This window comes from Electrophorus electricus, chromosome 14 (assembly GCF_041902795.1).
Source record: "Electrophorus electricus isolate QZ-2024a chromosome 14, ASM4190279v1, whole genome shotgun sequence".
Taxonomy (NCBI): domain Eukaryota; kingdom Metazoa; phylum Chordata; class Actinopteri; order Gymnotiformes; family Gymnotidae; genus Electrophorus; species Electrophorus electricus.
The window spans coordinates 5774429-5785099 of NC_137510.1; the positions used below are offsets into that span (position 1 = coordinate 5774429).

At 47.2% G+C, this 10671-nt stretch overlaps 1 protein-coding gene across 2 annotated transcripts; it reads right to left on the reverse strand.

The window, feature by feature from the left end:
* Positions 1-215: 215 nt before the first annotated feature.
* On the reverse strand, positions 216-10047 carry LOC113578477 (uncharacterized). Of its 2 annotated transcripts, none has more exons than XM_035531110.2 (6): positions 9892-10047; positions 5377-5732; positions 5143-5218; positions 4401-4479; positions 4048-4222; positions 216-3889 (listed from the first exon to the last, which is right to left on the reverse strand). In XM_035531110.2, the coding sequence occupies exons 1-6, from the start codon at positions 9923-9925 to the stop codon at positions 3389-3391; spliced, it is 1221 nt and encodes a 406-aa protein (XP_035387003.2). In that variant the 5' UTR covers positions 9926-10047; the 3' UTR covers positions 216-3388. The 2 variants fall into 2 exon arrangements, with proteins under 2 accessions (XP_035387003.2, XP_081552749.1); XM_081696623.1 differs by lacking the exon at positions 9892-10047 and adding an exon at positions 8440-8601.
* Between the last annotated feature and the right edge of the window lie 624 nt (positions 10048-10671).

The following is a 10671-nucleotide window of genomic DNA, read 5'->3' on the forward strand; positions in this document are numbered from 1 at the left end:
TGCTCAGGGTCACCTCCACCCCTCCCTCCCCTTTTTGTCCTTTCCCAAATTATTTCAGCTTTAATTCTGTACCCCAGGAAGCAGCACATCTGCCCGTGTAGAATTCCTCTCGGGAACGAGGGGTGAGCACACACACTCACACGCACACCCAGACGAAAATGCTGCATTACACCAGACGCCTAACCGTGCTCAGGACCACCAAAACATACGAGGAGTATTTCCAAAATGCGTGGTTTATTAAAAGATTTCCATTTGTTTTCCTTAATGAAAAAGTAGAAAGATCAATAAAGCTAAGCAAGGGAAAAGACATGAGAGAGAAGAGGAGAGCGAGTAGTTGACAGAATATGCTGGCAGAATAGGGAGCAGAAAGCCCTTAACAAAAAGGAGCAAGGGGCAATACAAAAAAAAGGCTCAAGAATCAAGATCATTCAGTCCATCATTCCTGACCAGCCTAGCTTATACAGTAAAAAAGAGAAAACCACAGTCAAAACAATAAGCGTCAGACTTGTACAAAACCTTGATGCAAAAAAGGAAAACAAACAAATGAATACACACATCAGACAGAAACTAATGCTTTACCACAGAGCCAAAAGAATGGCAAATCTGTTGAGCTACAGGGAAAGACAGCATTAAAAACGTTTAAAAGGTTTTTTGTTTTTTTTAAACACTATATAGCAGCACACAAAGTTTGTGCAATTCCATTTGTATACCCTTTAAAAAAAAACCAAACAAAATCACTTCGACTTATCCGATGGAACCCTTTCTAGGCCGTAGAAAGTGGCGCACGTTGGAGTAACGGCCGACGCGCGCAACGCTGCGCTTTATACTGACCGCTTCTTTTAGTGCTTCTCGGGAATAAACGGAGCTGATCCGAATCCAGTGTTATTGAACCAGTCACCATGGCTACTCCACGGCGTGCGTCACGGACTTCTAAGCCTCTTAATACTTGAGTGTTTCAGTACTTATGTGGCGTACCCTGATTTTCGATAAAAGTCCACAAAAGAAAATGTAGCGTAGGTATTTTTGCACACGTCTTACTGGGGTGAAAAGGCACGTCTTCCCATCTACGATGTTCTTCAGCCCACCCCCACCCTTTCATTAACCTCAAACACGTAGACCTCGCGTCGACAAGGTGTAGAGCTAGCGGCTGTTCTCTCAGCTGCCATATGAATAAATAATCACATAAATAAATGTAGAAATTGACATATGAATAAATAAAACACTGGAATCTGAGGGCAGGCCTGTAAGAGATGTTCAAAGCATGGTGGGCAGAGACCCCCCACCTGACCTATGACCTTTTCCTCCCAACCCATGTGCCTTAATTTACAGCACATGCTGTCTTCTCTTCTCTATTCCTCGTTTCATGCATCATTTCGTGAGTCTGGCCCCGCGTTTGCTTTTGTTTTGTACCAACCTCTTTATGCATCCATGCTTTGTCCATTCTTTCAGCCCTATCGTCATCTTTGAAAACTGGTAGGAAAGACCCATTCCAAGGACACTCATACGACTAAGGGCTACTGATGGTACAACTACTGGTGATGGTGTGCCAAGCTGCACAAGGCCCTGTGACAAAACCTTCCAAGCTGACAGGGAACAGACATGGCTTAGGTTGAAGGCTCTAGGAGAGGCCTTCAGAGGCTCAGAGGGCCCCTATTAGTATGTCATTTTAATCACCGTTACATTGAAATTACGCAAATGCAAGTGTTGCTTAGAGGGTAGGTGCAGCACTTTTAAACCTTATTAAAACTGGAGCTTTTTTATTTTTTAAAGATTGCTTAAAAAGGTTGCTCGTCATTGTTTGTAATCATGCAGAGTATTCTTGCTGAAGTGTTGTGCGTAGCTTTAGTGTTATGAAATTATATTTATCTAGAGCCTCTCAGTGGGCTTACACAAGTGCTGAGATGTAGCACACAACACCCGTTCTTTCCATCTCAAGCCCAGAACTCGTGTGATCAACCAAATTGCAGTGACGCAGCACTCACAGTGAAGCCCAGCCCCTGTGGATCGGCACACGCTGTCAGAGAACTCGCGCCTTGATTACCCTTCTGTCTTTCTGAACTTAAATTCTTTTATTACCTTTGTGTTCTCTCATTTGTAAAGCTCTTCGACTGTCTCGGTGTATGAAAATGCAATATCGACTTTCCTTGACTCCTTTGCTACGTGGGTCCATTCAAATTTAGACCAAACTTCCCCTCTTTCTACCCCCCCCCCCCATTGTAGACAAGGACATTTTGAGAAGTAGCACTGCACGTAGAAAATATCTACAAGAGCGCGAGTTCATTTGCCTGGAATGGCACCCAAGACTGTGCAACTGTGCACGCACTCAGGTTGGAGGGGAGGGCCGGGGGGGGGACCCTATTCTGGGAAGTTCCCATGAGTTATGGGCATTTGGTAAACTTACTTCACCCCTCCCACCCTTTGTTATTTCAGTTCCATTAATTAGGTTACTTCTATGTACGCTGCAACGAACCAAATCATTTTAAATACTTCACCTAGTTAAGTGCCCTTAGGCTTTGGAGACCAGCCCCTCCACCAGACGCACACGTGCCCCGCGTCACAGATCTCGCACACAAACGGAACTGCTTTGTCCGTTCAAACTTCGGCTCCCACGCCCATAGCGGGCAAAGCCGTCCAAGGTGCCACGTGAGATCCCCACCCCCCCCCTCCCAAACACGCTCTAGCGGGAACGGTTTTCTTTACCGAAGGCTGGCGGTGAACTGCTCCAGTCGAGGCGACTGAGGCGCGGATTCGGGTTCGGAAGCGTTGCTACATTTGTCGCGGCCGGTGGCAAAACTTGGTCCTTGAACATCGTGTTCTTGCTGCATTTTCCCTTTGCGCTGAAGCAGATGCAAAGCCCAGATGCAGTAGGCACAGCACAGCAGAGCAGGATAGGACAGGATGGTGCTTTCTCTGTTTGTGTCCTAAAAAATGCCCTAATAAATCGCCAGTGAGACATACTGACCTTCTGTTGATATTTCAGTACATTATTGCATGATGGAGCTGGCTGGCTTCCAAGGCTCCAACCAAACAGACACCTCCGCCTTTCTCCCAGTTCCTCATGTACAAGCTCGCACACACACACAGACACACACCTCTTGCTATCTCATTCACAGGAATGGGCAACTGATGCCAGATCAGCAAGTCATGTGGTTTTGGATATTTTTATAGGCCTCTAATGCATTTGTGTCTCTCTCTCTCAAACTGTCAGAATCATGTAACCAGTGTCTGAGGTCAGGAAGGCCAAATATTCATAAAAACAACACTGCTGATGCAAGCGTCCTAAAGGAAACGCCTTGGAGTTCTCATATCAATTGCTCAGAACAGGGATTTGTTGCTTGTGCTTGTTTATAGTGCATCAGGTTTTGAATGGATGCTGTTTTGCTCCACTCTAAGGCTGTGTCATGGTTGGAGGAGTCTGCCCCCGCCCCGTTTCCGGATTCAACGTCTCTGAGTCCACAGGCTGATTTTGGCACCCAGCAGGATCAGAGAAGGGTGTCGTAGAGGAGACGGAGCTGTCCTGTGTAGCTGGACTGCTCCTGCTGGTGGAAGAGGGAACTGTGAGGAGAATGTAGCCACTCCCATTCTGCTTAGCTCCACCTCCTCCCTCATGAGAGGGACAGGACTTGGGGGGAGAGAAGATGGGGGCTACGTGCACCCATGTCAGGCGAGGCTCAGACCAGTAGACAGCCTTGTGTCCTGATGTCGCTCTGCCCGTCTTGTCCAATTGGTCTGCTTGCAGGGCAGGTCTGGGGCCTCCGCATCGGCCCTCTGCTTCTCCCTCTTCCTTTTGCTGACTCCACTTCTCATGGCCTTTGACCTGGGGGCACAGGCATGCAATGGGAGGCAGCGTGGAAGAGGAGTCCGACTCCGACCAGCTTAACCGTCGCTTCTGCAGAGGATAAGCAGAGACAGACAAAAAGTATAAAACCTTTGCACCTCTTCACCAATGTTTCTCAGCAGGTCCATGTTTCTGCTCCAGCCATACCGCACTACAGATGTACCAGGAGCTTTCTCCCCACGCCTGGCCTGTATGTGTGCGCCACTCACCTTAACTGGAATGTGCAGCTGGTCTTTGTGTTTGTGGGGGGGCGTGGTGCCACTGGATGTGCCCTGTCCTGATTGGTCAATGGACACGGCTCTGCCGGTAGGGCGAAGTGTCACTTGAGGGAACCAGAGTTTGAGCATCATCTCTACCTGCAAAAGAGTAGGCAAATACTTCTCCCTGGGAAGGAACAGACAGAGAAGGACATGATGGGTTTGACCGGAATTGCTACAGCCATGAGCAAATAAGCACACATAACGTTAGGCTCTCAGAGCTGAAACACACTGCGGCATTTCTCCACAGCCTCCAGTTCTCTTAACCTGAGCTACTATATCCCTGCTGCTTCCAGACCTCTTACCCGATGTGAGGCTTCTGCAGGACTCCCACAATCCTCTGGATCCGGTCCATGGCGACGCTCTGCTGGAAGCTGCTCAAACCTGCCAGTCACACAGATCAGCAACGGCATGAATACGTGTGCCATGTCTGACTCTTTGCAGCTGGCTTGCAGGGAAGCGATCCAGCGCTCGGCACCAAACCCAGCATGTGCGCGCGTGCTTGGACCACACGTGGTGGATCAAACGGAAACTAGTCCGGCCCCGCCCCACGGGCAGTTAGGCACTTTTACCCACACTAAAAAACACACACCATCTATCTGCACTTGGTGATTGTAACAAGACGTTCCAAATGAGTCAACCATTAACATGGAGCATATGAACCCTCTCTACGGTCTGCCATGTAATCATTGCCAGGGTAAGGGAACAGACATGCTTCCCTGCAAAAGATCCTGCAACTGTGTATTCTGCATCCTCGCCCTCAAGACATGAACACAATACTGCGAGCCAGCAAGTCTGAAAAAAGCAAAGATTCAAAGTATTCTGCAACATCAGAAAGCAAAACAGAGGAAATCCTGTGTGCCCCCCCCAGTTGATTCCAGACCTCAAACGTGCTCAACGGCATGAGGTTGAATGTGCATACAAACAGCATGCAAACACATGGACTGTTGAGAGTACAATTGTGCATACACGTACGCGCACATGTGCGCACACACACAGTTAGGCAATTCCAGTGAGAGACTCGAATCGAGAGCGCTCCACCCTCACCTCTGTCAAAGCGTCCCCTCTTTAGACCGTTCAGGAGATCCAGCAGAGGCCTGACGAAGCCCTGAAGCTCCAAACACTACCACCAGGACACGGGGGGGGAAGCAGACAGAGAATTATTCTTCTTCTTACACTGAAGTTACTACTGGTTTTAATACTGTGCTTTGGTAACACTGGCATGTGTCAACGTGGCGGGGGGGGAAGTAAATTCTCAAGAGAAACATCACGTGCTCTCACTTTCTGGGCGAAGAGCGCATCTCCTCGTGTTGCTCCAGCATTCTCCCTCCTGGTCCTTCCCCCGCGCTCCTCAGTGCCTTGTCCTGGCCCTGAGGAAGAGCGTGACGAAGCGGGGGGGGGTAGGGTGGACGGGGCAGTGGCCTCTGATCTTGCGGGGTCGCTGACCTCCCCAAAACCATCTCGGGACCAGCGGGAGGCGGGGCTGTCACTGCCATGCCCCACGCGGGCACCCGGTGTGGCTCCGCCCTCCTCCGACACGAAAACGCCCGAATCGTCATCGCTAAAAAGGAAGCCGTCACTGGAGCTCAGCGAATCCAGGGACGGTTGGGAGGAAGCACTTCCCGCAGGCTGCATGACTGGGGTTGGATATGAGAGAGAGAGAGAGAGAGAGAAAAAATAAAATTAAAATTTAAAAAAAAAAAAAAAATCACAAAACTCTCTCACTGGCCCTTGAATACATATTGCACAAAAGGAAGATATGGAAAAATGAAAAATGTAAAACTCCTCATTACTAAACTCAAACAATCAAAGACCAATGTAAAGAAAAAAAAGACAAACACTCATATTGAATTTGTGTGTAAACACAGAGTGGGGGATCACATGCAGACGATATTGAGTAGTTCACAGAAAACAGCCTGTGTAGACCCTGTGGACATCAGACGGAGCAGCAAAAGGGGGTGTGCCTTTCTGAGATTGTGTGCATGTGTCTAATGCAGGGGAATGAGTAGGAGGAGTCGTATAGTCAGGCTCAGTGCGGAGCACTGCAAGGGAGCCCCCTGCTAACCCCCACCTTCGGTGCTGTTCGTATTCCTCTTCTGCCTCCAGCCCCATGCATGCACGTGCGCACACACACACAGTGTTATTCACCGTCTACTCCCATCCCCCCCCCCCCCCCCAACCCAGACGCACACCGCTCTACTCACTAAACATCTCTCTGCCTCTGCTCAAAGGCCCCATTCCAACGCCCCTATAATATTCAGTAAACATGAATGACACTAATGGTCACACACACACACACACACACACACACACACACACACACACACACTTTAAAAAAGCAAACAAACAAAAACAAAAAAGACCAGTCCCATTTCAGGTGCTGGTATAGTTTGTCTACCTGCAGGGACTGCGCTAGTCAGAAACCTACTCCAGGCTGCAGCTGCAACAATGCCTTTGTGCATTTAGCGATCATGTCTCAGGTGTGTGCACGCACGTGCAAGCTCCGGGACCCGCCCACATGATCACGCTGGGACCCATGTTGCACCAAATTCTGCTTCTGGCAGAACTTGACCCATAGGGGCCGCTGTTGGTTCTTTTTGAGCAGCATTTCTACATCAGTTTATCCAGAATAAAATTGGATGTTTGAAAGACTGTTTGAGATCACCATAGGCAAGTCCGCAACCTTAACCAATCAAGTCAGAGTCAAGACCAAGAACAAGATGACTAGGCCAAGACCAAAGGGTGTGGGTCAAAACTGCAGACCTCAAATCTCAAACCTGAACACAGCTTACGCCACTAAACCATCAAAGCGAAACCAAAATCAAGATAAAATATCAAAATGGAACTGTAACAAGTTGTATCAAAACGTAAAAGGAACAACACACGCTGCATCATCATTTTGGCAGCATGATGTAATTGGACCTGAATTCTGGGGAATAAACTGTGTAAACTAGTCCAGATATCCCAAGATCTCAAGTCGCCTTAGCTGATACCTCAGTAACAGTACAGTCACTGTCCTGTGTGCACTGCCTGTTGAAGATAAGCTTTCCACTGCTTGTTCAACTCTGCTGGGTCAAAATAGGAGGTGCCATTTATTGTAAAACATATAGGACTGTCACCCATTTACGTCACTCTCCTGATTCCAGGAGCTAAAGTCAGACGGCCAAACCCAGCACTTCACGTCTCACATCACTAGCTGTATCTGCTGTGAAGGATCAGGGACCTAAAGGAACAGCAGCATTAAAGGTTCACAGGGGAATATTCCTGTGACTGTCTCAGGCAATTTTCTTGTTATATTACCCCTCAAGGCCACATTGCATTCAAACCCTGTCCAGTAGACAGAGGCAGACTCAGGGAGGAATTCACTTGCCCTTGAGATAACGTTAAAATATGCTTTAGGAACAGTGAAATGTTACTTTCCTTACATCTTCTAACTTGTGAAATCAAACAAAACAACTTCCACATAGCACAGGAAAAGGCATGAAGAACATTATTCCATCGAGAGGCATATTATCATATACGGAGGTGAGAATTTCTAGGGGTTTTCCTTCCTTGTCAAACAGACCTTTACTGTTTTCCCTATTTATCCAAATAAAAACTAATTATTTTCTTTTGAGTAGAGTTCCTAGGTAAGTGTAAGGGGCGGGGGTAACATTCTAAGCGCAACTTTTTAAGCCTTTTACTAGCAGATGGTTTGACCTTTAGCAACAGATGCGTTAGCTAGTTAGTACAGATTAGTTATGTCACCGACTGCTAATTGCCAGTCATCTCTTAACAGTACAATTGTCTGTCTTTATCCAGCGGATGTACGAGACTAGGAGGAAAAAAGGAAAAACTGCACGGGGATTCAGAATAAGGCAGAGAAACGCCTTTGTTCTGCTCTTATGCAATCCAGAGCGTTATCGCCAGACATCAGTCATATTCTGAGTCCATGTTGCAGGATTTGATTCTGATCCGAGCACTTCGGGACACGTTCAACAACAGAAACAAGTTACATCGGTTTCGCAGTTTGGTACACGACTCAAATTCTTTATTTAAGTAACGTGCAGGGTTCATTTTCATGCAGCCAAGCGCCCAGGATGAGCGAGACGAAAGCTCGTCCTCGCGCTCACATGAAGTCACCGCGAGCTCTGTGTAACAAGTTACCACGTTCGCGGATTTCGGCGCAACACCGGAACTTCTCTGAAAAATTCCGTAGCAAGCAGAACTTGTATCAGAGTTGACAGCCAAGTATACCTGACACTCACGTTACAGCTCTTCCTCCGCGATGCAACGACACACTCCACTGCATGGGCGCCATTGCATATCCTTGAACGCAAAAAAATTATAATAATTTATCCTCACCTCGATAATAGCTTATAACCGATCTCGCTGCAAGCAGCCTCGCGTCTTATTCAGACTCGCTCGCACGCCTCGGCTGGCGCGTCGGCTCCCCCAAACACCGTCGGTGACTTGCGCTTCCTTCACTCGCTTTCCTACCCGTCCCCCCTTTTTCTCCTCCCTCTCTCAACGTCAACGTGTGCACGGATACACGTGCCGAATGTAGTCCCGTCCACGCTCGGCCCCCCACTGGCTGCGCTTATGACACGGACGACTGCTATTGGGTGGATCTTCTAGCCAGTAATCGACCGCTTCTTCTGCGATTGGCTGGCGTGCTCCACACTTTTTTTTTTGTTGCGCCGCCTCCACGTGTTTGACGTGTGTTTCAAGATGGGTAACTGGCCTACCCTGGAACAGCCCAGAGTAAACACATCAACGCGGCGGATCAACACAAAACACCGGCCAGAAATACAGCCTGGGAAAATGTTAACTTACCCTCCCCGTGTTTCCAACCACCAGCGTTCCGGATAGGGTCGTTATATTACCAATGTTAATTAAAGCGAACCTCGGTACTGGGGAAGCCAGCACATGTGAACGGCACTAAATTATGATGCGCTATTGTCCCAGTGGCTGCTGTAGGCCCACAGGATAACTGACTGTCAGTCGGCGCACGTAGAACGATTAGCGGACACACCTATTGACAGACACACCTATTAACAGACACGTTCAGATCGTTTTGCCCCCTTTTTATTCCCTGCATTTGTAAACAGCACAGATAGACTGGCCTTAAATATTTTATATTACATATGGTTAATTCGTTTTAGACCACCACATCGAATAAAACCAGCATAGCTTACTCACAATTTACTCAAGCAAAGCATATGAAGCATTTTACCTCTTTTGGCCTAATGTCCTTAATATAAGTAGGATAAGTTTACTTTCAAGCCAAGAAACTTAAAGAACACTATTATAAAGAGCGCGCTTACTATTAATTCCTATAAGAATAGCTTTCTTTGATTGCTGACAAGTCTACTGACATTTCAGGTAGTCATCCGAATGTACAGCAAAACCCAGTCAAATGGATGTCAAAAGAGCTACACCGACTAACGGTTTCTGATAAGATAGTTATATTTAGTTATAAGATAGTTATACTTAAAATAAATAATTCTCATTAGAAAATAAAGCATTCATAAAGCATTTTATTATATGTAACTGTTGAACTCACTTGTACTCTGCAGGTTTACGCATATCACATTTCAAAACATTCATTATGCATTGCGCCAAGTGTTCGAAGGCACGTGCTGAGACGTTAGCCCCTTTTTATCAGGCACGTCATCGCTTTCAGAGCGCGTGCACGACCGGCGCGAGTGAGAGGAAGACGAGCACACGCACGACAGTAAGGATTCTCTGCCATTTATATGCTGTTTCTTTTACAAATACCCACCTACTTTAAACGCATCCGGAATCATAACCTACCAGAGAGGTCTGCCGCGAGAGGCAAAGAGTCCATCGCTGCATACTAAACGGACCGGTATCGAAATTGAAGAGTGGCGTGAACTTGCGATTAAGGTCGCATGCCAGCCGTACACCGATTGAGGCTGCACCGAGCTCCAGACAAGTGGATCAGTTAGAAACGCCTACTGCAGGAGGCGCCCGTGGTGGTGCGCTACTTCAGCTGCAGCCTCAAAAACATTTGTGAATGAAAGTCGTAGACACGCCCCTCAAAAGTAATTCCACCAGTGGCAGTTGGAGAATACGCTATTTTACACGCCCCTTTCTGTGTCAATCGACCAATGCCAGGTCAGGACTGTTGTGTAACAGCTAACCGACGGCTTCACGTTTAAACGGAACGTTACACCGTGTGGTTTAAACCGAAGGGAGGATAGTTGCCCGGTGAAAACACTCAAGGGTGTTGTTTGGGGCACGGAAGTAATAAGCGCGTTTTTCAGTTTGGGTGGGACTGATAATAGCGGTGGCAATGCAAACAAACAAATAAACAGCTAAATAAATAAAATGTATAAATGTAGTCTGTGCCTGATACAAACAGTATAAAACGTGAGTATATAAAAACTTTCCCATTACAGTATTTAGCAGACAGTCTTGTTCAGAGTGACTTACAATAGTCTCCATGGAAGAAATCTTTTTATGTTACTATACTAGGTCTGCGTCTAAGGGTAGGAGTACTTGTAAGCTAGGACCCTACCAGAGGGAATACAACACATAGGGAAAGAAAATACAGAGAATACTCTTTAGTCC